Genomic DNA, 26428 nt, shown 5'->3' with positions numbered 1-26428 from the left:
ATCCATCCAATGTTCTTAACAACTGATTATGTGTAAACCTGAGTAGGCTCTGGGTTTGGTTTTTTTTTTCCTTTGGTGATGGTGGGGTACTGGTGGATAAATGCGATGAATTGAAGCAGCAGATGCTTGCACTTTCTCAAGCTCTGTGTTGTGATAGCAGGTACTACTCCCTCTCTGCCTCTAAACTTACTGGAAACTTTGAGAAAATTCTAGTCGAGAAAAGATACCTTTACCCTTTACTCTCATGTTCTCATTTTTATTGCATTTCATGTTAGTCTTGCTGCCTGTTACCCTTTATTTGATGTACAGCATCAGCAGCTTTCCTGAAATTCAGAACATTAGAAGAGATCCTAAGTTAAGTCACATATACATCACATTTCAGATCCTGGTCAAATTCTTACCTAAAAGGATTGAGGGTTTGGATCGTGTGGATTTGTGGTGTGGGTGGTTTTTTTTTCTTTTTTTTTTTTTTTTTTTTTTAAATTCATTTGGGGGCGAGGGGGGTGTTTCTTGTGCCACCATAGTTCTTATTAAAATCCTGTCTCGGCATCTCAATGTTTTGATGGCTGTGGAAATTGGAAGCATATTTGTAGATGGAGTTTCTATAACCAACCTACTCTGGGTTAAAGTCAGTTTTGCTTTTTCATTTAAATAGTTTATGTCCTTTCTGTTTGGTTACCTCCATCACATTAGACCAGACATCAGTCATATGATTGATTGGCTTCTCAGCCAAGCTCTTCATTTCCTCTTAACCAAGAAAGCAGAGTGTCCTTTCTGTCTTGTTCACTGTGCCTGTTCCAGCTCCTAATATATGTATCCAAATATATATATATATATGTGCATTGTATGGCTTTGTCACGCTTAGCCCTGTGGCAGTTTATTGTGTTGTTCACTGTGATTTATGGGAAAAATATGATCAATTTTGTCATACACTATATATGTAATATTATGCATACCCCATAACAAAGAGCGGAATTGCAAAGAAAACAGTTCTCAAGCATTTGGGAGAATTTAGTGATGATAATATGTAATAGTTAATTTAAAACATGCAGTGAAATTCAGTAAACATGGAAAATACTGGAGGATGGGAGAGTACTTGAAGGTGTGGTATCACTCTGTGCTTGCCTTGTTCTCATCCCTAAATACTTGCTTTCTCATCAGTGTGAGACACAGGTGTTAAGCTAAGATTGTGCTTCTGGTTTTATCTGCTACTTCTGCTTTTATGGTATTTTAGCTAAGGGGTTTCTTCCAAAGCCATCTATGTCTGGTACACCCGCTATATGAAGTCTTTCATTAGTGTTGCTGCAGGGATTGATTAAAAACATGGAGGTGTGTAGTTAGTTTTCTGGTGCTTCTGTAATCAAACAAAATAGCATTTTGTATGGATCTCATTTGATACACACATCTCAGACATGGGTCTCCAGTCTTGCTACCGGCTGTTGACTGTTGATGTTCCCCTCTCAAAGGGCACAGACGACAGGTGTGGACAGTCTTCTGACTGCTATCCTGCAACTACTTTTCTACATGTCATAAACTACCAAATGGTATTAGTGATCTTCAGTTTAATAGGAGATTGAATGTGCTAAAGACAGTTAATAATCAACTCTTCTTAACCATAGGGATAGAAATATGACCCCTCCTAGACAGATTAGCAGGGCTCTCACAGTTTGCTTTATAATGACAAAGTTGAAGCAAGCCTAATTAGTGAACAGGGGATGGGTGCGATCCTTTGGGTACCGAACTGATACTGCTTTTCTGATGTTACCAAGAGTCCTGCTCTTGTCTCATTTTCTGTCTCCATCATTAGTTTCTGTACCACTGTATGCAATACCAAGCTTTCTTTTTGAAAACCAAAATCCTGTCTACTTTTCAGCTCCAAACCCAATTGAGATTTCTATCCATCCTGTTCCTCCCAAAATCTTCTGTAAGAGGAATATAACTCAAATTTTTAGGTTTCTCTACATCAAAGGAGCTCACCAGATTCCATCTGCCCAGAGTGTTTAAGCTTTTCGTAAGTATGACATCTCTTGGCACACCTTCTTTTGGAACATAGAGCCTTCTTAGTCCCAGCCCATTAGTTTCCTTTTTTGCTTTATTGGTATGGCAGGAGCCTCTATGTAGAAATTATTCTCCTCCTTCCTCCTACAGATGTCCCTGCCACTCGTTCAGCACTTACTTCCTGGGAGTTCTGATGAGAAAAATTAAATTATTCCAGGAAACTGTAAGACCAGCAACCTGAAGATGATGTATATGATAAAGTAGAGTTAAGCAGTAGCAAAGAATAGTCTCCCCTGTTAACTTTCTTCCATGCTACAGAGGAAGAAATCTGATTCTTTCAACAGATGACATATGATACTTTCTTAACAGAGCTGTTGTAAAGATTTGCAGATATTTTCAGTACTGAACAGGCTGTAGCACAAGAAAATGCTTGGGTTATCTGGTCTTTTCCATGCTTACTTTCCTGTCACATGGGGGATGTAAAAAAAAATCTCTCATGTCAGAAGGGCAACAAGGGGTAACAGTTTTAAGCTGAAGGAGGGCACATTTAGACTAGACATTTGTAAGGAATTTTTCACTGTGAGGGGGTTGAGGCACTGGAACAGGTTGCCCAGAGAAGCTGTGGATGTCCCATCCCTGGAGGTGTTCAAGGCCAGGCTGGATGAGGCTTTGAGCAACCTGGGCTAGTGGGAGGTGTCCCTGCCCGTGGCAGGGGGGGGGAATGAGATGATCTTGAAGGTCCTTTCCAACCCAAACCATTCTATGATTCTATAAATCTCGGCTACCGTTCTTGTAGTATGTTTGAAGTTTAGAGCTTTAATCTTCCAAAACACCCAAGAAACAGGAGAGAGGCTTAAAAGATCATTTCTCAGGTAAAATGAGTAAAATGAGGTGACTTACCCAAGGCCGTACAGTGCAGCAGTAGCACAGCAGGAGTAGCCTATTCTCTCTGCATCTGGGTCCTTCCCCTAAGGGATCTTGCTTTCTAAAAAATGTAATTTTCTCACTTTCTAAAAAATGTCATTTTCTCACATTCCTGTTAGGTTACCATCCTGTCATCTTAATTTCTTTTGCGGTGAGTGACAGCATTGGTAGTGGTGGAAATAATGTTTTTGTTTCTCCCAGAAAACAACTTAATCAGTCTGATTTAGTGCTTGTAAATTATTTATTTTGGACTTTATTTGTAAAAAGGGACTTGATGCTGTTTTAAAAACTAAGATACCATCATAAAAACTGCTGGCTTTTGGTTTTAAAGGGCAAAAGTCGGACTTAAGGCACTGTTCGTATTGTCATAATCTGGATAAGGTTAATTATAGTAGCAATTGCTAGAGCACTGGATTTATAGTTACCTTTATGAATGAAGCAATATACCAGAAACTGGTTCACAGAATATTGTTCTGTAACTTGATATTTTTTTTTTCTTCTTCTCTGGTGAGTCTGTAAGCCTTGGTGCTTGCTGCCTGATGAGTGTCAGGGAGAAAGTGCTACAGAATGTAATATGATAAATCGTTCATGGTATTTGAGTGACTGTTGAAGGAACCTTCGTTTAGAGATTTCCTCAAGATATTTTCATTTTAGAGCCCTCTTTATCAATCTTGCGTTTCCTGAGTAAGCTTGACGCCTGCAGGGAGCAGGGGTGCAGCTGGGAAGAGCAGCACATTACCCAGTTCAGCGGCTGCTTGCTGCACACACCCTGGCTCTCCCGGTGTTGACTTGTTATAATCCGGCATCACGTGGTCTCCTTGTGAAGGTGGTGGCTGCAGAACATTTCCTTTAGCTAGAAAGGTTTTACAAGTGAATCTGTTGATCCTGAAGTCCTAACTATTCAACTGGAGGAAAAACTTACTTGTTTTGAGTCCATGTTTTATGCTGACAGCATGTAAGTACCTCACTTCAGGAAACGTTTGTCCTGAAGAAGCTATTAATATTTTACTGCCTGCCTTGTAGCTAAAATCAAACGCATTTAGCTTAGTTCTGTTAGTACACGGTGCTGCTTAAGAACACAATCAGTTTTTCCAGGATTAACATCATACATAATTCTGCAGAGGGAGTTTGAATCTTTAATGCCGTTTACAAGTGGATCAAGATTCATGCCAGAATTCTGTGGTTTTTTCTTTTTTCTTCCTTTCTTGAGCTCCCATGGGAACCTTGTCTTATTCAGGAAATTTGTGTATTTCCCACCTTGTATTCCTAAATTTGTTTTGCAATTCAGGTCCAGCAATTTTAAAATATTTGTTCAATATTGTTTTTTCAGACACTTTTCATTCCCATTTCTTAACATTTAAATTTAAAATATATAGTTCTTGATTGTAAACATAGTATTTCAGATGGATGTTCTGAAGTTTTCTTTTTGTCATGGGTTAAAACTTACCTGTATCAGTCTCTTTATTATTATAAAAATTAAAATTCTTAGTAGAAATGCTTGTTTTAATTAGGAGAAAAAAAAACAGTTACTGTGAACTACAGATAAAAAACATTAAATTTTTAAGTATTATGGATATTTGCTTCTGTTTATTTCCTTTGCATAATAGCAATTATTTCAAATTTTATTTCAGTTAATATTGATAAATGTAAAACTTCACATAGCTTTTAACTACAAAACACAGTGCTTAATAAAATTGTTGGGGTTTGAGAGGTTTTTATTCTTGTATTAAGAAAGCTGTAGCAAGTGCTTATTCTCTGAGATTTTCAACATTTTTGCGAATAATTTAGTTGCTGAACTTCAGAGGAAATTAATTGCAGTGCTTCCCTTTCTTACAGAATACAGTCGTTTCGAAGCTAAAATACATGACTTACGGGAACAGATGATGAACAGTAGCATTAGTTCAGGATCAGGATCTTTGCGAACCAGTCAGAAGAGATCCCTATATGTCAGGTAACCATCTTTTTCACTGTATTGCTAGTGTGTTTTTCTGCTTTTCTGTAGACTTAGTATTTCTGTACTTGCATTTTTATACAATTATTTACTCATATTTGAACTTAACAAATTGATATTTAGAGGCAAAATATATTAAAAATAAGGCTGAATTTAGACTGATTAATGTAATGTAGGTGAAAAAGAAGTACTAGCCCTGAGAACCCTGTATGAACTTTGAAGAGTGGTGCTGCTATCTGCTTTCTGTCCTGCCTGTCAGAGAGATGGTAATCCTTGCTCAGAAGCATGTATTTATTCTTTAAGTTGGTGTATGTGAAGTTGTAGAAGATGTAACCTTACTTAATTTGGTTTGTGGTTTTTTTGTGACAGTAGTCTTCATATTCTCTCTTGTTCAGGTCTTGAGTTAAAATTTATAGTCTCCCTTTACTTAAGTTTTGACAGATTTCCATCTTATTTCCTTCACCTTTCTTTAGTTGTATTCTCAGCTTGCATTTAAGGTATGCTATTTCTATATGCAATAGCATTTTGTTATAGAATACTTTCCATAGTAACAAGACAGCAAATACATCAAAGCAAATGAACTGAATATTTTTCATAAAATCATTCATATAGATTTAAACATAAAGGAGGCAAAAAGAAAGTGGAAGTACAAAAGAGCATGAAGCAGTTAAGAAAATAGGTGGTTTCACCAGGAAATTGTGACAAGGTGCAGCTCATTAATGTGACAACTAACTCCTACTTAAGTTATCATATACTGACAAAGCATAACCTTTTGAGTATGGACTGTGGGTAAAAGGATTGCATTTTTAAAAATAAATTGATTTTGAGTTCCCCGAATCAGCTTATCTCTGGATTGAATAAGAGCCAGCAGTAGCCTTCTGGCAGGGGCCAGAGCATTTCAGTAGAGCAGATAAGACTACAGCACTGCTGGTGCTTGGGTTAAACTTTAAAATGTTGTGGGACCTCAGTGACTTACCTGCTAAAATCCTAGACTCAGGTGCTATTGAATTTTCCCATCTGAAGCAGATGCTGGTCTGTTCATGGTGCTGTACCTAATAAGCTATGGGAAACGAAGCAAGTCTTACCCAAGGTAGTGACCTGAGTAATTGGAACTATTTTCAGAAAAGTCTCAATCCTTTGCAATCTATTTCTGAAGGCATTGAAAGACATGTAGCAAATTACTCATATGAGACTTTTGTTTAGATTGACTATAACATGCAGCCCTTTTGTTTTGACCTATTATTTTAGTAAGTTTATCAGGATTCTATTTCTGGAGAGCTGCTCTTGTTCTTTTTTTTTTTTTTTTTTTTTTTTTTTTTTTTTTTTTTTTTTTTGTACTTGGTCTGCCTTAAATGCGTTTGGGAGTAAAAGTTTAAATCTCTAAGGACAACTGCCTTAAATACTAAGGATAAGTGCTTGATATCACAGTTATCTATGTCTTAGAATTTCCACAGGTAGGTGCACATATGGATATTGTAGTGAGATTGTCTTCCTTTCCGTAATCCCAAGATCTATTGCTTTAGCCCTCATCATATAACTAAGCCTAAACAATTCTAAATGCTTTTATTTTGCTTGGTTAGCTATAGCTGATCAGGTTCTAAACTGCTTATGCTCATGTTCATGCATTGGTCTGGTATTTTAAGCCACTGACAAGCATTTTGTGTTTATGTAGCTTTTATTCCACTGATGGAAGTTGTTACCTGTAAATGACTGAGATAGAGCTTTTGACTTTGCCAGCTGATGCAGAAAGTGCAGCCTTCTCCAGGTTGTTGGCAGAAGCCTTGTGGAGACTGCTGATTCCCTTTACCGAGTCTCAAAAACCTTTCTTAGAATCAGCTTTGTTATAAGTCAGAACAAAAATCTAAAATGCAAAAGTTCTTCAGGAAAAGTACTTTTCCGCCCACATCTCCTAAGAGAGGGTGCTGCTAGGGCTCTTGAGATCTGCTCTTGTCATCACACCAAATGATGCCAAAGACGGGTAGGCAACATGATTTACACAGGATGGGTTCACAGCTGTTCTCTTTGGTTTTTGATGTAGTTTTAACCTCAATGAAGTAAGTTTTATGAATCTTTTCACATATTGCTAGATCCTGACAGAACATGTTAGTTATCCAGCTTATTCCTTATAGTAAGTCACTCTGCTGTGATCATTCTGTACTTTTAATTGTACCAATTCAAAGCCCATTTTACTAAGTGAAGCTATCTTTTTTTTTCTGCAGTATTTGGTTTTGGATATGCCTTAAAAGATTCCAGTTATATAATGTAATGCTGAATTGAATAGTAAATCCAACAGTAAAATGTTTATAGGCATTCAACTACAAATATAGAAAACCTGTCAAATAAAAATGCTCTAAAAATAATAATTTCTCAAAGTCTTGGTAACAAAATAGCCAATAAAATCAGGTACATCATTGTGTCCCCATAACTGAAACTGGACATCTTTATGAATAGTCTGCCTGTAAACACCATTTTGGGGGTGTTATGTAATGGTAAGGAGAAGACAGTTGTGTTTGCCTGAAAATACAATTTGAGTAAAAAGACAGACTTTTCTTCTTAATTATATATATATCAATATATGATGAATAGCAGTGTAACAATCTTTGGAGGGCAATACAGATATAGCAATTCAGCAGCAAACTCTTCATTTGAACATCTAATTCTCTTTCTCTCCCCCCGACTAATTAAGATGTACTGATTTAATGGTTTTGTCCTATTTTTGCTTTATATTTCTTTTGGTCTTTGTTCTAAGAGGAGAGAGATCCTCTCATACAATATTTCTGATTTTGCATCTGAAGTACTTCTATACGCTCTCCTCCTTCATCTGCAGATTGAAAAAGCACATGTGAAAAAGTGAGATACTTTCCTGGTATCAAGTTCCTCTGATAATATATTGACAGGGAGTAAATTTGTTCCATATCTTGAATTCCAAATTGTCATCTTGAATGCCAAATTTCAGACTGTAGAATATGTGTAGAACGTAGAATGTGTCTAGAATTCAAAACTGAAAATTACTTTTACCTCTCTGCATTTTTCTGACCGCCATGATACATTACAAATTCAAACAATGGTGCTGATTCCTGCTTGGATTAGACCAATAAATGGTTACATCTCCAAGTAGAAGAAACTTTTCCATTTTGAAATAATTAGAAAATTTCAGCTAAATTCATTGGAAAAAAAAGATCTGGTATTAGCACCAGGCCTGGAAAGTTTACTTGCATGCAGGAGGAGCTTATTTGGGCTATGTTATTCTGATGGTTCAAACATCTAGTTTCAAACTGCTTTCTCAAAAACTGAGGGAGTAAAAGAGAACCTCCTTTATAAGCTGACCTTCATTCATTCATTGTCAAGTGTGGTAAGATTAATTCATGTTTCCTGAAATAAGGCAAGGAGATGTTTTTGCTCCAGGAATTCCTGATTGCTTTGTTCATCAAGAATACCCTAAAAGAAGGAATGCTTCAGTAAAATTTGATCAACAGCCTATGACATTGAGAGTAATGAGTGTGGCCAGGTAAAAAGACGTTCTGGAAAATTTGGCGCTATTAACACAGACATTAAATTTTTCTGCTTTGAAGCGTAAACACTCATGAAACATGCAAATCCACTTTCAGTAGACTTGTAAGTGAAGGAACCAAGTTACCTTTTATAGTGCTCTTTAGTTGCTGAGTAATACAAGGTGGAATAAAAGGGAGGACTTGATGATTTCTCTGTAAAATAATTTTTATAACTCATTTAAATTTAAATTGAAATTTTGAGTAAATATCATGGGAGGACTGCATTCAAAGCAGTAGTTGATTGGGAATACCAAATTTCTTTTTGAGTAAGTGAGTGTTTATAATTTACACTGAATAAATGTATACATGGTATTGTTAATCTGTATTAAAAGTCTCCATACAGGGAGTTAAGAAAGGAAGTATTTTTTATATACCAGTCTGTAGAGAAATATGTCATCTTGGCTGTGAAATGAGTTCCCTTTTGATGACTTGCCAGGCATACAGGAAAAGCCATGTTAATCAGCTGGAATCAAAAGAGATTTATATTAATTCTGTTTGCTTTTTGGCTTGTTTATGTGATCACTGCCAGTTCCTGGTGTTCTTATAAATTTTAGCTGCATAGTTTTGTCACTGCTGTGTGACACCCTAATTCAGCTTGTTATAAACTATCTTTGTCAGCTTTTACCTTTTTCTCTGAATAAAATTATTTTTCTTGAAGTGACCTCACCAGAGGAAAAGTATTTGATGAAACTGCCTTTCACTGTGCAGAAATTATTCAGTGTAACCATTTACCTAGTTTGAAGAGCACATGTTGATAATATATGTTTTTATCCATTTGTGATTCCATTTTACTCTTGTGTATTTTTTTTCTCATGCAGTCAACGTGTATTAATGCTTTAGGCCTGGCTCACTGCTCATATAAATTTACATTCAGACTAGTGCTGGTAGAAATCATTGCTTGAATGCTAACAAGAATTCTCATGAAATAAATTTCATGATGCACTTAGTTAATTCAGTGAAAATGTAAGCAGCTTGAATCTGCATTAAAAAAGTACATAATGGGTTATGTGCAGTTTGTTTTGAGATATGAAGTGATATTTGTCCACAGTGCTTCTTGAACAAACATGTGCAGAATAAGTCTGGAGGAGTAACTACTAGGTGTATAATTTTCTTACCTGCAGTATTTGGACTATTTAAAAAAAATAAGAATTATTTCTTTTTTTTCTTTTTTCTTTTTTTTTTTTTAAAGAAGCTGGATATCTCAACCATTACAAATATTTATTATCTTGTTTGCAGAAGCAACACTGAACAAACATTTGTATTTTACAGAGGTAAAAGGACAAGTTTTACACAAAAAACAATGTTGTGGAATTAAACTGAAAGATAGTATAGTGGAGGTTGCACTACTGAAGGAAGGTGGTATTTCAACCTTCAAGTGCTTTCCAAATTGAAAGTCTAAATTTTATTATACATTTTACAAATAAAAAGCATTGCATATCTAAATATAGGACTTTCTGTATAATGAGAGTAAATATTTTGAAGCCATTTTAAAATGTTTGTCTTGTTCTAAACTTTTTAGAAAATATTTATTAAAACCTTTATCTCATTACAAAAAGTTTTGGTACTTTTTATGGCCCCTAAAAAAGGCATTGTGTCTCAGCTAACTCTGGTTTTGCAGTAGACCTTATGCTAAAGATGACTTGATCTGACAGAAAACATCATGAGCAAAGACAGTTCAAACCCAGATAAATATGCTCTGTGCTTTAGAAAGGCAAAATTCACAAACCTAAAATACATTTTGGAGCAAACAGTTATAACTTACGGGTACTTATATGGGTTAAAAAAATTCCAAGACATTAAAAATCTAGCATAACACGGTACATAAGGCTAGTGTTTGGAAAGACGAAGCTAACTGAATTTGGATAAGGAAAAGGCCACGATTTTAAATCATCACATGGTAATCTATTGCTGCTGCTTTTCTAAGGCTGAGATGGATTTGGTATTAAGACTCTAAATCAAGATAGGGTATTGTTTAGAAAATGCATCACTGACAATCTTATGACCTTGCAGTTGGAATAAAGTTGAGGATTTTTTGGCCTGTGTCATACAGCCACTTCTCACTTTACATAGGTAGAGGTTCATACACCTTTTTGAAATGTGAAATAAGTGTTCTTTATAAGGTGTAATCTTAGGAGTATCTCTTTCAGTTTGGTAAGAGGCTTCTGTCCTCATTCATTTCCTCAGTTTAACTCTTGGTTGTGCTGGGAGAAACCTACTGCAGATCTCTTCAGTTCAGGGAACTGATCCAGATATAAAATAATCCAACAGGGATTAAAAAAATTAATTTTAACCCAGATCAGTTCCACAGTATGGTGCACCATGTGTCCTTCCAAATGATTGTGCTTTCATAAGTAAGAAGGTGGAAGGAATCAGTACAAAGCAGGCATGAATGTGGGTATGGGTAATAGTGGACTTGCATAAACCAACCTTGCTGGCAAAGGGAATGTTAATAAAACTGTAGCCACGCAGCTGGTGTTCAGGTATTGGTAGTGCCTACTATTTGAAAACAGGCTTATCTTAGAAAAAAGGATGAGATTCTCTTGAAATGGTTGGAAATTTTCCAAAAGAATGCACATAAAGTTCTTTGCCTTCGGGCACTGCAGTAGCAAACTTGTGTTCAGATCACATTTCTAAGCTTTTTTTTTTTTTTTTTTTCTTCCCCTGCCACCCTGGGAGCAGGATATTGACTTTTACTTTAAAGACAGTCATTTTTATTAATTCCAGTTTGTAACTTGATATAAAACAATATACATCACTGAACTTTTGATAGTGCTGTGTGCTTCAGATACTTGTCTTTTTTTGCCCTGGGCTGACACGTACTTTGCTCTGGGCAAAGTACTTACTGAATTGTAGGAGGCATCTTCTGTGGACCTTTTGCAAAATACTAAAGTTCTGCTCTGGACAAAGTTTGTTCTCATTCTTTAAAACTTTTAAGTGTGTGGGTGCAAATACTATATATTCTCAGTGTGTATGCATATATGAGAGAGAGAATACATTCAACATTCTTGTTTTAAGCAACTGTCAGAATGACTCGGTCGTTTGTGTACAACACAGGCAGTTTCATATTTTGTATTATTCATACACCCCTGTTTTTTTTTCTTGCTGTTTCTATGTTTAATTTTTTATTTTCAATGTAGAGCTCTTTTTGATTATGACAAGACTAAAGATAGCGGCCTTCCAAGTCAGGGATTGAACTTCAAATTTGGCGATATTCTCCATGTCATTAATGCTTCTGATGATGAATGGTGGCAAGCACGGCAGGTAACTCCAGATGGAGAAAGTGATGAAATTGGAGTTATCCCAAGCAAACGCAGGTAGGTCACATTTTATTGACTTTGAGGTGTCTACTATTAAATGTCTGATATGATTAATACCTATATTGGATATGCTTTGTTCTTCGTTGTTAATCCTTTACCACATCAGCCACTTGTTTTTGGGTTTGTTGTTTGTTTTTTGTTTGGTTGGGTTTTTTTAAGAGATCTGTAGTGGGATTCTGACTAACTCAATGAGAAGTTTGTTAGAATCCTATTTAGCCTTAGGAGTTGCGTGCTGAAGTTGATGAAGGAGGTTCAAGTCCATTTCTCTGGTCTCACTGTTAGCAACTTATGGGTTTAATAACATTACATCATTTACATATGCAAAGGTGCAAAGTACATTTTGTTCAAATCATTACTCTATCATGAATTCTTTCTACCCAAAACCTGGGAAACTCGAAAGTCTGTCTTTGGTGGCCAGAGTAAACAGAGACAAGGTGTTTGCTGGCATATCAGAGATCAGAATCTTAATATCATGCTTTTTCTTTTTGCATCCTCAATTTATTGAACCTGTATAATCACAAAATACTCCAATACCCTCACAGCTCATCACAGCTCACAGTCTGCCACTAGCAGGCTGACATTTTCTGAAGGGGTCATCACCAACAAAAATCTATACTACAAAAGGTACATCAGTGTGCTTACACTGTAACAGGTAGTAACTTGAAGTTCTAAAATTTTGCTGATGTAACTTTTTTTGTGTTATGTTTTTGTGGTAGAGTTGAGAAAAAAGAACGAGCCCGGTTAAAGACAGTGAAATTCAATTCCAAAACAAGAGGAGATAAAGGGGTGAGTTAATGAAGTGCTAATTACACCTGGCATTGTGAATGGTAACAGTTTCAGTGGTTTATCTATGCAGACTCTGTTTCTGCATTTTTTTTTTAAGAATTAGCTTAGAAATATATATGATCGTTAATACTGTAATGAAATAGGAATTGTAGATATAATCCACTACTGAATAGTGCCATTTCTAACAGCACTGCAAGTGCTGTTGGTAAAGCAGTTTATTCTTTTAGTATGGATTGTACTCCTGGACTCCCTTTTTTGGGGGAGGACCTTATTACCAATTTTCAGAAAAAGTAGTGTGTTCCTTTCTTTAAGTTCTTAAAATGCATGTAGAAAACAAGGAAGTATAGCTCAACAGGGTCCCTATGATTCAATGAGTTACATTGGTTATGAAGACAGCATAAAGTAACTTTGTTACAACTGTGGATGCAGATGCTTGAAAGAATTTAGAGTAAGGCCAGCAGAACCTCAAGGCTAATGCCATTTCTGACTAGAGTCAATCTCCATCTCATGGCTGTTTTTTCTCACCACCACACTTTATTGGCGCAAATACTGATATGGTTGTGCTCAAATAATGTAAAATAGCTAATGTGGATAAAAAATAATCCAAAAGAAATTCTGGTTTTAATTTTAGCCAGTCACTTGGTGGAGTTCACTGCATGATATGCAATTCCTGTCCCAGTTGATGGGAAGGAGTGGTGAGAAAGCAGGGTAGCTACTGAAATAGTAATAAGAATGTTCGTAGCTGAAATTACAGCAATTTCATAATGGTAAAGCAGACAACTTTTTTTTTTTAAATTTTGAGGATGAGGCTTCTTTGCAATGTTTTGGTTGTTTTGAAATTGAAGAAACAGTTTCACAACCTTACAGTTTCTACCAGTGGTATATGACTAATAATTTCAAGACTTAGGTATATGCAGTTTGGATGCAACACCTTTCTAAAATAATAATATATTTTCATTTTTAAAAATCTGAAACATGATTTAACTTCCTGAGGAAGCTGTTTCTTAAGTAGTGATTATTTTTTTAATAGCAATAATGCTGTAACATTAGTCAGTCATTATTTTAGATCCCAAAGATTCCTTTATTTCAGTTACAATGTTTTCATAACTTCAAAAATCACATATATACAGTATTAGAGGTTCAGTACTTTACCCTGATAGTGTACAACTTTGTACTTTAAAGACTGTCAAATCCGTACATACATCCCTCTGCTACACGGCAAAGGTTTCACTTTAATTTATTAATGAAGAAAATGTAATAGTTGTTTCTACAAGTATTTGTTTAAAAGGAAATCAGTATCTCTAGTTACTTTCTGACGAATAATTACAGTACTGCCTTGAGGATTCACTAGATTATTTGCAGGTCATTATTTTCTGTTTTGGTACATTCGTGTTTTGGTATTGGAATAAAATGTTACTGATGTGGTAGCTTTTAACCTGATCATTTTTATAGTTTGAGCTCACTTTTTAGGGGTCACATAAAGCAAATGGCTTAAATACTTCAGATTATTTAATTACATTAAGCAATTTTTCAAATGTTACCATGTTATTTGAAAGGTAATTGCATGGTGTTGTAGTTGGTCTAGCAATAAACTGCAAACAGTTAACTTAATTAACGCTGTATTTGAAGTAGCATTTTGACAATCACAGAGTTGGTGCACAGTCCCTGTGTACTAGCCTAGCACCAGAGAGATGCATGGAATACTGAGTGGAAAAGCAACTACGCTTGCCATTGATACAGAACTGCGGTTCTTTTTCTTTAGTAACATATCATATTGCAAACACACTTACACTGTTCACAATCTTTCGCTTCAGCTGTAAATATTTTAACATTATTAATTTCTCCTTAAAGTATTCTTCCTGTATTTGTCATAGTGGTAGTTCTCCCAGTAAGCTGTCTGCACCATCCATTTCCTCATGGACTGTGTGCCTTCCTGTGTCTGTATGTGATAATAATCCATGCACAGGATGCAATACCAACTTTGTACAATCTTTCGAAACTTCTACATTAAAAACTTAAAGAACAACCCTAGTGATGGCAAACATTGAAATCCATGATCCTTTCATTTTGAGGAAAGCTAAACAATCTGAAGCAGAAATGATTAGTTTTTTTCTTGTTTGTTCCTTTCATATACACATTTATCTCACTTTCTGTGCTGCTTCTGTTTTAATATATTCTTGCTTATGATGCCTGTTTATGATTTGCAATGGGCTTATGAAAAAATTAATAAAATTACTGTACATTTTCAACTAATAAGCGATTCTCTCTAGCTTTTTATAATCATGGTATCTTTTAAAAATAATCTTTTGGCTAATCTTTTGCAAAATTAGTATAATATTTTCTCTTTTTTTTGTCAGTGGAACTGACTCTGACCATTATACATGCAGTATATAAAATTTAATATTAGTTCAGTAGGATCTACTGTTCAGAAAGTTAAAATAACTATTGTTATGAAATACTGTCAAAACTAAAATGAAGACCCTGACTATGTTTTATGAAGTACAATAAATCAGCCACATCCTTTATTTTAACTATACAAATTGCAGAGTCTCACCATCTCAGTTAAACTGCACCATTTTAGCTTTGTTACATTTATTTCCCCTGTTCTTTTGCCCAAACTGAGGGACTTGTGTGAATGGAACAATTATATAGATGTGAGACTTCCATTTTTTGAAATTCATGTTACAGTATTTTCCAGTATACTCAGAAGAGATCTCATCTGGGCGTATTTCTTTGTTGCCCTTTTTCTGTAGATTACATTAGTCTTTCTGGTTATGAGAACAATTGTAATGTTTTATTGACTTCATATAAAGAAAATCAAGAGGACCATAACCTAAAACCTTGCTCATGCCAGCTATGGTTCCTGCAAGCATGAGTTTGGCTTGAAACCAGTTCTTTTGTCCATATGTCAGGTTGATAATTTACGAAGTCTTATGGTGGAATGACAGTTCGAGTCGAACACAGTTGCCAGCCAATTAAAGGTTTTGTGGATTTCCTACTTAACACAGTAGTGCTGTTTCCAGAGCTGTGTCACTGATTGTGCTCCCATGGTACCATATGCCTCTTTAACACCTGTTAATTTTAAGTAAACTTTTTTTTTTGAACAATGGTGATGAAAATTTCACTGGATGTTTCAGTATCGGATATTGCCAAGCAAGCCTGTATTAAAACAGATGGCCAGAAGGATTGTTAATACTGTAGGAGGATGCAGCCTGTGTGTTGCGCTATAGGCATTCTTTTTAGGAAGACCAAGGGCTGGTTTTGTAATTGTACCAAAGAAGGTGGCCCATCGTTTGAAAAAACTTTGTCCTATTTGAGCCCCAGTTATTACTATATTTCATTCCATACTTGATGCTGGTAGGAAAGATAATGATCTTTTTGCAACTGTATTGCATATATTAGAGGAAGATGAGTTCACACTGGCTGAAGATAGACAATTACTTGAAAGTTAACATGCTCCAAACTTTGGAAATAACTGTTAATAGAGTCTTTGATGTATGAATTGAAAATATTTTGGGTTTTTTTTAAAGTAGCTTTTAAAAAGTAGTTCTGTGGGAGCTTTATTACTTCCTGCTGCACATGGGCTCTGCTAATAAACATTTCCCTCTGCAGCACAGGGTCTCAAAACCAAGCTGGGCATTTTCGGACTTTTGTCATCCTTCCCATAATAGAGTTCTGCAAACCAAATGGCGAAAACATGGCAAATTTCCTGTCTTGGCAGAACTGGGCAGATGACTCGCTTATGCCTAAAGAGGAAAAGAAATTTCAGATGGCTTCAAGTTAGCTGTATTAGTTCTAGTTCTGGGCATAATGGCAGTAAAAATGTTACCAATGTGTTTATACATTGAGTTTCTCTATTGACTTAGAACAGTAAATTAATGGTGGTGTAGTCACATAATATCTTCAGCAGAAGACACAACAGATATTACTAAATTCTGCGTTAATTACACCTGTAGACATACCCATATGTGAATGAAAAAACATTGATGGTCTCCATCACTTAGACAAGGATCACAATAATAGTCTTTTTATTCAAATGGGTGGATATGTATATGTCTATATAGGTAACTGTAGAAATTTTTGTAGTAACTGAGATGCAGAAATTCTTCAGCAACACAAGCAGTTAATGTCAGAAGTTGCTGAACATGATCCTTGGACATACAGGGCTTTTCATGTGGTAATTCTCTATAAATGCACCCTTGAAAAAATAATTGCCACAGTAAACAAATTAAATGAGTTTGTATCTTGGGACTGGGATACAGACTTACATAGAGTGAAGTAATTTTTTTCAGTGAGCTTGGAATGAATTGCAATTGCAAATACAGTTTGGTTTGGTTTTTTTTAATTGTTTGGATATTTTAGCTAGACAATTTTATTCTTTCCTTTTTTCCTGTTTCACTGTTATTTAGTTTTATTGTAAGAGCATTTGGTACAATGCCAGCTTTTAACTTCCTTTTTTCTTTGCTGTATGTTATTTAGCAGTTGTCACCAAAGTATTTCCAGTTTTGCCTTTGCAAATGGGTGGCACTGGCAAATACTTAACGGTGTGCTGTTTTGGTGTCAGCTGTTTGGAAAAGCATGTGTAAAGCCTCAGCGTTTTTTAAAATATGGTAGCCCCTATATTAGATTGATTTAATTGCCTTTGAGTTCATTGTGGTTGGGCCATCTTATAGCAGCCTAGTTTTTCCCACTTTTTTACACTCCCAGTGAGCCTAAATTTGTGAAATACGGGTCAGGCCATGTTGGATCAACCAGCCTGCCAGTTCTCTCAGTAGTAAGCATGTGAAATATGGAAGTGTGAGCAAAGCCATGATCCCAATCTCTATTTTTAACGAGCTAAGAAATAGTGTTAAACTGAAATACGCACTGCATAATGTGGTTATAGGAGTCAGCTTCCACAAAGCTGCTGCTCTGGGCCTTTGTTCACACAGACATTAGACATCCTTTGTTTTGCCCCTCCTTCTCTTCTTCAGCAGTCATTCAATGACAAGCGTAAAAAGAACCTCTTTTCCCGAAAATTTCCCTTCTACAAGAACAAGGACCAGAGTGAGCAGGAAACCAGTGATATTGACCGTAAGTATGTGGCATTCGATGGAGAGTGAAGCACACGTAGAAGGGCCTGCTAGATTGCAGTAGGGTGTTACCATGGAGACAGTTTCATGAGCTGCAACAGGATAACGAGCTCAAGATGCCAATGACAAACCCATTTACAAAATCAATAACATCGTTTGTTTGCTGTTAAAGTAAAATTGAACCCAAGAATATCCCAGTTTAGAATAAACGGAGTAACGCTCTTGCGTAACAGTGTGTACCTCCCAGTGCTGCCAGTGATGGTTCCTCATTTCTGGCTTGGAGGAGAGCGCACAGCAGTGAAGGAGGAATAGCGGAGCGTACCAGCTTCTCAAATCAGTCCCTTTAGACTGCTTACTTCAAAATCATTTCATTCTAATTTGGTTTTCCTAATGAAGAGAGGTGACTTTGGTTTTCATCACTGTTGCCAGCTCTTAAAAAAAAGTCTTCTCAAAAAGCAGTTGCATAAGTTTGCTAATTCGGAGCAGGTCTGCTACAAACTATGTTCTCTGCTATTTGCATCACTGATTGCACTTCCTATGCCAGTCAGGTCAAATCCTATAGACTTACCTTCCCCTGTGATGTTCTGGGAACTGTCTCCTGTCGTAGCGCCAATTTTATATATTACTGACAATTATTTTCTTTGTGATTGTCTTTTTATTGCTTGCCCTCTGGGGACTACTGCAGGAGGTCCCTGACGACATGGGATCAAAAGGCCTGAGTAAGTGATCAAAATACTCCCAAGTTATTTTAACCTCCATCTGAAAAATTACTACTTTTTTTTTTAACAGATCTCTTTGAGACTGGTGCTCTACTGGCATAAGGAGGTTGACTCTGAAAATGTTTCATAAGCTTTTTCTAGTTCGAAATGTTCTGTGGGTTTTTGCTTTCAGGAATGTGTTACTTTAATTTCATGTGACTATCACGTTAGATTTTTTGTTGTTCAGAAGCTTACCTGCGCTTACTTGTTTGTCCTTAATAATATTGTGTTTATAAGTTTTGTGATTTTTTTTGTGTCACTTTTATCTTGTCTTTGTGCTTTTATTTATTTAAAAATAACCTATGGCTTTTTACAGTAATAGTACAACCATTGCCGTAATACTTTAACTAGTTACAGTTTTCCATCCTCTCTCTAGGTGACTGACATTTACAGCTACTTAAAACAAACAAAAAACCCTTTGCTTAACAAATACCGTGAGAGGTTTTTCTGTCTGACTTATTTGAACTCTTATCCTGCTTTTAGACCAGGTAGAGGGGTATCTAATAGAGGAGTATTAGTATTAGTTGTATTTCCTGTGGAAATATTAACTACTTGAATACAGTAAAATTCAAAAGTTGCTGAGTACTCTAACAGATCTGTTTGTGTACACAGACACTGCCACTGTACTAAGATGGCAAATAAAAAAGAAGTCAAGACCTTGCTTTCATCACATATACTAAACACATACACTGTCATGTGTTTATAGAATAGTAAAATTAGTCACTAAAGATATAAGTGACTAAAGGTCACTGAAGATAATGTTTCTTCCCGGCGCATAACTGTTGTTCACAGTGTTCCTGAAATTATATGTAAGAAGTGGTGTACTTCTGTATCTGGCCTCACTCATGAAATAAAAAATTCTAGTAGCTATAACATTAATTTTCCATTTCTGAAATGGATAGTTTCACGGAAATTCTTCATCTAGAGCAGAAGACCTTAGCGACCTTTATGCTCTCATGGTTTAAAGCGGAAGATCATAAGCAGCCTTTATGGCCTTGTGATTGTACCTAGTTTAAGCTATATGATACGGTCCAGAATGTCACTAGGTGATTCTGTTATAAAAACAAATGGCTTCTAGCCAGTTTTTCAGCACAGTCAGACTTTTTGAAACTGCCTCACCACACTTAATGCAAGCTGTGTTATTTGGGCTCTGCAAGACTGCTGTTCTTGCTGGCATTTCAGGCTTTACATCTTTACCAATTGTGCCCACTATCCAAATATCCCACTTGTATTCTCAGTTGACAGTGTCTCTCTTTCATGTTCTACTATGAGGCTTTTAAACATCACTGTTTGCCTCTTCTGTGCCAATGTGGACATTTTTTTCCAAGACAAGAAGGTGAAATGGAAGTAGATACAAATTTCTGTCACTCACAAACCTTTGGAAATATTTATCTGTTTTTCTTGCACAGAAATGAAGTGAGTTCAGGCTAGCCAGAGACTTGTGGTTTAAAGATACTGGTTCACTTTATCCAAAAACATTTTAAAAGGTTAATTAGTTTACATATGATGACTCTAATTTTTTTAAATGTTTATTACTCAGTAGAAGCAAAGCATACTTGCTTCATAATGGTATTCTTACCTCTAGAGTGCCTTTGCTTCCTTCTCTTCAATCTTGTAGGGGAGGAACTGCACTGAATTTAATGTATTATAAAGGCTCCTCATGACAACAGTATATATTATCATATATATTATTTTTATTATCTACCCAGGTACATAAATTGAGATTTAATTGTATTTAATTTGTATAGGTCAAACACAAGCTTCTTTATGCAGTCTTAACATGTGAATGTTCGTGTTTTCATTACAAATAGACACACTCATTGGGTGGCATAAAAATTGATTCTTTACAGTGAAGTTCAGCAATATCAAAGTTAATATTTGTTCATCAGAAGTGTAGAATTTTCAGGTAACAGAATAGATTAATACCTAAAATTCTTCAATTCATTAATTTTTATCATAAACGTATATTTAACACAGTTACATAGCTTTAAAAAATAAATATAAACAACTTGTAGCTACTGAAGTATTTTGATTGCTACGCAAAAAGCATGAAATGAATATAGGTAGCCCAGAATAAAAGTCAGGAGCTTTTGTAAACTAAAACATTACTGGGGTGGGGTGGCGGGGAGGCAGGGGAGAATCTTAAGTCTGCATTGCACTTCCAGTAAACTATTTAATATACCATAGGAAAGTATCTATTGTTGAATGCACTACACTGTATTTCCTGCAATGTAGTCCAGTATTTTCTGCTACGAGACTCTTAGTATAATCAATAAATTGCCTGCATGAAAGTTGAAATGTATAATCCCATAGTTTTTGCACAACAAAATTAATCTTGAAGTGGAAACCTAAAAGTTGCAGGGTTAAATATGAACTATGAAGTAGTGTACTTTTTGCAATCTTATTTTGATGTGCTATTTAATGTTTTTCTTTTTATTAACATCCATTCTTTCGTATGAAATTAAGCTTGGTCCTGAGAGCTATGAGAAGTACCTTAAAACTTTTACATGCAGTATGTATTGATTTCAGCATTTTGATATCAGTATTGTCTTTCATCTGGATTATTTTGTGTCAATTTGTTTCTTTTGAACTCATGCCATTAGTGTATGTTCCTTATTTCTTTTTCCATTGTGTTGCAATTTCAGAGCATGTAACCTCTAATGCCAGCGATAGTGAAAGTAGTTACCGTAAGTGTTTTTAAGTTCTTTGTTTAGAATCTCTGTTTAGTAGCTCTTTCTTTGATTTTGTTTGTCTGTCTTTTCTGGGTATTTACATGTTAAATAGAACTTTCCAGTCACCTGCAGGTGAAATCCATATTCATGTGTTTGGCGGGGTACTGCAAATTCTGCTGTGTCTGTTTGTTTTTAAAAAACTGACTAGAGGGAATCATTGCAAACCTTCTTTATGGATCTTTTTATTGTGATCTATGATTTTTCTTAGTTCAGCTTAATTTGAATCAATTCCTTTTTTTTTTTTTTTTAATTATGCGAGCTAGCTAGATCTAATAAAACCTAAATGTAAATTTAACGTTGACAAATATAATTTTACATAGTTGAGCTTAATACTGGAAGCATAACTAAACTGTGTACTCTGCTAAATGGTGCAATATAACTATCTACAGTTTTTCACAACGGATACCCAGATTTAATACGTATATACTTCTAATGAAAGAAAAGATAAGCAAACATGTATTTACCCTTGCTTTCAGCTTTCATTTATCTATTGTGTCAAGTGTGGGTGCTTAGTATGATCTGTATTCAAAGCATACGACACAACATTCAGTGCTGGAGTCAGTTATGATAAGTTAGCATGCTAGGCATGCATACATGTTCTCTCTCTATGAAGACATATCTTTTAAATACTAGACTGAGATAGCTTTTTTACTAGCTTAAGCTACAATACTATTTACTATCACCCAAGCTGCAGCAGTACTACATGTTCCCAGTGGGTAATATGCTGCATGGTGCTGCTCTACAATGCTTTAAAACATCTTAAAACAGATCCAGAACTTCAATCCCACTTGTCATTCCCAGTGAAAAACTCCTCAGTAAGGTCACGCAGTCCAGACCTGGAACCCAGGATAGAGCAGAGCAGGAAGATGAAAAAGTTGAGGATTTGAAGAGGAATATGAATAGAAGGAACAGTAAAAGTCTTGCAGTGCGGCACTGAGAGTGGCTCACTGCTCAGCTCCTGGTTGCCTGCGGAGTGTATAGTGGGCACTTCAGAAACAGGTGTTATTTGTACTAGGGTAATAAGGAAGGTGGTTCATTAACAGATACATTTGTTTGGAAGCTGTAGATCTCAGAGGTGATGATCCACATTTTTTTCTTCCAGAGGGTTACACTCAAGAGAATTTACACATGTGTATAAAATCCCCAGCGCTTACCATGCTAACAGTGTCATAGGCTGTAACTGAAATGAAACCGATTGGGGGAGGCATGCGTGTTCCCTGAGAGTAACACCAAATGGAGCATGTATGGAAGCTGCCTTTGCCTATATGACAAACTTACAAATTTTAACCATTTTTAGTGACATGCCATTAAAACTATCTATTACTTTCTCCATAAATTTGCTGCTTTCCTGTCTTCGCCTCCTCCCTCTCTCCAAGATTTTTCTAAGCTGGCTTTATGTACGTTTAAAGCTTGCTATTGGTACTACTAGTTAGTTTTTTATGCTGTTATTACTTGAGAAGCCCTGTTTTTATTATTAATGTCATTGATTTGTTACCTGAATGCGTAATTCCAAGCACTTTTTATTAAAAAGATTTTTTTTTTAATTTCTTCTTACTGCTGTCTAATATGAAAGTTATCTTGATTACAGATGAGTACGGTTGTTCAAAAGGTTCATTCTATTAATATTCATTTTTCCAAAATATTGAAAAGCAGTGACAATATATACTTTTTGCCCTCAAGCAGGAGATGCTTTTTACTTGTTATCTCTTTAGTAGTTTGCTTAACTATTTTTTGATCTTATAGCAACGTGACTTCTTCAAAGAAGTGTCTAATTATATGTGAGCTGCATCTTTCATAGATGGGTCAATAGCTGGTGATTTCCTATTCCTCTCCCTAGCCAAAAAGGGGTTCTGAAAGTATATACTGTCCTTCTAAAATCCATTTGCATGAGTAACTTTTTGAGATATTAAAATATATGAGTTGCATGTTTTTGTGTCTGTCTTAACGTATTCCTCACTTGCAATAATTTAAAAAATTAAAATCTTCATTTGTGTATTGCTGTAGTACAGCTTCAATGCAAATTTATTGAAAATAAGAGAAATACTTCTCTTAGTGAAACTGTAAATTTTAGATTTAAAAGATCAATTATATTTGCTATGAAATAAGGAATAGATATATAAAAGTAATATATGAGTTTATAAGAGCTTTTATTTACCATCTTGTTTCTATACGACTGTGGTATAGCATTGCTATGATCCTTTGCCTGTTGTAAGTATGGCTTATGAACAACAAAGACTGTTCCAAAATTACACAAGTGAGTTATTGAAGTACTGTATTTTTTTCAAAGTTCATAGTAATGACATATAATTTGAGTTTATATCTTCAGAATTATAAGTTCTTTGCTGTCATGGCGTTAATTTTTAGTGATTCCATTGCAAGAAATCTTACTCAGACATACCTTTTTAGACTAGAAATAATCTTTTAGAGAGATGGCAACTGAGGTATATTTCAGATGCTTTCACTAACATTTAAAAAGCCTGCAGCTGTCAAAGGTCAACGTTCAGCTATTTTAGTTTCATTCACTGCTGATGTGCTTTCTGGAGCTGAGAACAATACAAAGTATTCTTTGTTTTCAAGTTCGTTTTTAAAAAGTCATTAATAAAACAATAGTTATTTAGTATGTACAATCACAGTTGGTGGGGTTTTTTTGTAGAATTAGAGTGATTGAAGGTGTTTATGTAAATGCCACTTCATGATCAAGATATGTATAACTTGACATACATGGTTGTCAGCCCTGCATAAATATAGAGAAATGTTACTGTAAATGCTGGCTTCAAAGTATGGAGAAAGTTCTGATGAAGGTGGCATTGCCTCTAGCAGTGAATGATAGCATGCATGCATTTCATTCAGGGAAGCGTGTATTAAGAGCATTTCGATAACGCTTTAAAATTCTTCTTGTGCTTGATGTCAGTTTGACATGCTAACACAAACCAGGAAATTATTTATACTGTATGTGTCTTATGCTTTAAAATTTTGTTTGGCTTATCTTTGTGATTTTTATAATTCATCGCTCTTGAAAAATGTCCTTCATCAGTGTCATTGTAAAGCATATTACTGGGGAATGTCTGTATCATTATGGTTACATTGAATGACTCGATTTAAGTATGTTGGTTTAGAAAAAAAATACATAGATATGTCTTTGCATTTACATTTTAGGTGGCCAAGAGGAATATGTCTTGTCATATGAACCCGTCAATCAACAAGAAGGTTTGTAGATCTCGCTCAGAATGAAATAAATACAATTTGAATTTTCAGAATGCTTCATGTTGCCCTTATGTACTGAGCACTGTGATAAACTTCTTCACTGTTTTGAACTTGTTACCATTATTCAAATGAATAAAGCATAAAGGCATAAATTATTAAATGCAATTGATAAATTATTTAGTACATATTCCAAAGGCTTTCTGTGTAAAATAACTTCTTATATGTGGTTTACATTCCATAAGGAAAATAGGTGTTTAACACTTCTGTCAGTATGAACCTCAAAAATTATAGTTTTCTTTTGTTTCATATTGCTTTAGCATTCTCACTGTTGCAGTTCCTTTTTTCTGCCACAGTAGAAAGTGTGTCAATAGATCATTTGTGTATTTTTGTAAGCTTTAATTGAAATGTCTCGAAAACATAGCAGTCTCCCATTTCTGTATGGGCTTCTTATATGGCTAATTTGGTTAGCAACTGCCACTTTTTTTTTTTTTTAAATTTTTGAATGAAATGCAAATTGATAGGAGAAAATATTGATGAGCAGCAGCTTTGTCCCTGTATGTGTGCACACCAGAGGGTGTCACAACATGGGAAACATCTTCTTAGCTGGCGTTCCTTCCCAGATTCTGATAGCGTAATGGTTTAGTGAGAAAGATAGTAATATCAAGTGAATTAATGTCAAGGTTGAAGAGAGAAGATGTGAATGAGACTTTGCACAAGCTGATGGTTTAGTAACTGTTGTATTGTAAAACTAAAAGAAGATTCTAGAGAGCCAAATACTTTGGCATGTAAATACATGACTGTAATTCTCTTTATGAGTCTAACATGGTGTATCGGGAAGGCCATAAAAGAACCAGTAGCTCATTCCTTTGCTTAGGAGCAGTAATACATTCCCTGCGTATGTTATCTGCATTTGTCCACTAACTCACTTCCACAGTAATTTTGTTTTTTTGTAAGAAGCCCAGAGAAGTAAAGAACCAAAATAGATGTAAAGCTGCTTGGACTTGAGACACTAGTGGGCCACCCTTAGTCCTTAAGCAAAGATATTTGTTATTGAGTTAATAAGTTGACAGTTTTTGGATCCCAGTTGTTCCTTTTATGAGTATATTAATACCCCAGGAAGGAAATAGTTCTGACAGTCAAATTATAATGTATCTTATAGGTCAGACTTTGTTTAATTTGGATTTATTTGTGCCGTAAAGAGAGATTGAACCTAAAACTAAAATTTCTACAGCTAAAATCATATGCTAATGCCAAGATACTTAAACATTCTTGTCTTCATGGTTCCTGCAGTAGAATCAGGTATTTTCTGCTTGAGCTTAATTTCCAACCAAAAACCCTTTATAACTTTATAAAAAACCAGTCTGCTTTTAAAAGATGCCATACTGCATTTTATAAGGGTGTTAATGGTTGCAGAAGCAACTCAACCATAGTTGTCTTTTCATAGATGAGTATTTAAGTTGTGGTCTTAGAGGAAAAGAAGTTTCTCCCAACACAGAACTAGAATTTAATTAACTCTGCTACTGCTTAGGTACCTCTTTGAAGTGGAAAGATTTTAAAACTTCCTCCTTTTGCTGTTTTCAGTAGAATGATGGATGTCACTTTGTGAAAAGATATTTTATTTTTCAAAAGACTTAATGATTTAAGATTCATCTTTGGTCACCCAGGACAGTGGTTTGAGAGTAAAGATCTAACATCTTACTGTGACTATGTTATTAATTGATAACAAGTTCTTCGTGTTTTTCTTCTCTTTAGGAGTACATACTCTTTTAGGTATTAAAACCGTTACCATGTGATAAAGTTTATTTTGCTGAACTGTAAAAATCAGCAATCATACTGCAATCTAACTGATGTTATTCCTTTATGATTAACAGTTAATTACACTCGACCGGTGATTGTTTTGGGACCCATGAAGGACAGAATAAATGATGATCTGATCTCAGAATTTCCAGACAAGTTTGGCTCATGTGTTCCACGTAAGTCTCAGCAAATACTAAAGCAATTATAAATTATTTGTTTCTGTTTTTTTTTTTCTTTTTTAATAGACATCCTCTGTATGTTGAGTTTAAAAAGTTTTAATTGATTGTCTAAACTTTTAGAGCTGTCTTAGTTGTCACCTCTTTACTTGTGACACTTTT

General features: G+C 35.3%; 1 protein-coding gene across 1 annotated transcript in view; it reads left to right on the top strand.

Annotated features, from left to right (window-relative positions):
• Window positions 1-26428, top strand: part of LOC104464082 (disks large homolog 1) — a 55753-nt gene that overhangs the window by 21029 nt on the left and 8296 nt on the right. The window contains exons 6-11 of the mRNA XM_010076684.1: window positions 4759-4873; window positions 11562-11738; window positions 12458-12527; window positions 17504-17600; window positions 24246-24296; window positions 26165-26266. Coding sequence (XP_010074986.1) covers window positions 4759-4873; window positions 11562-11738; window positions 12458-12527; window positions 17504-17600; window positions 24246-24296; window positions 26165-26266 — 612 coding nt within the window. The remainder of the gene's footprint in view (window positions 1-4758; window positions 4874-11561; window positions 11739-12457; window positions 12528-17503; window positions 17601-24245; window positions 24297-26164; window positions 26267-26428) is intronic.

This window comes from Pterocles gutturalis, unplaced genomic scaffold (genome assembly GCF_000699245.1).
Source record: "Pterocles gutturalis isolate BGI_N339 unplaced genomic scaffold, ASM69924v1 scaffold49713, whole genome shotgun sequence".
NCBI classification, from domain to species: Eukaryota; Metazoa; Chordata; class Aves; order Pterocliformes; family Pteroclidae; genus Pterocles; species Pterocles gutturalis.
The sequence above is the reverse complement of the archived record's forward strand: the minus strand, read 5'-3'. Positions and strand labels throughout refer to the sequence as shown.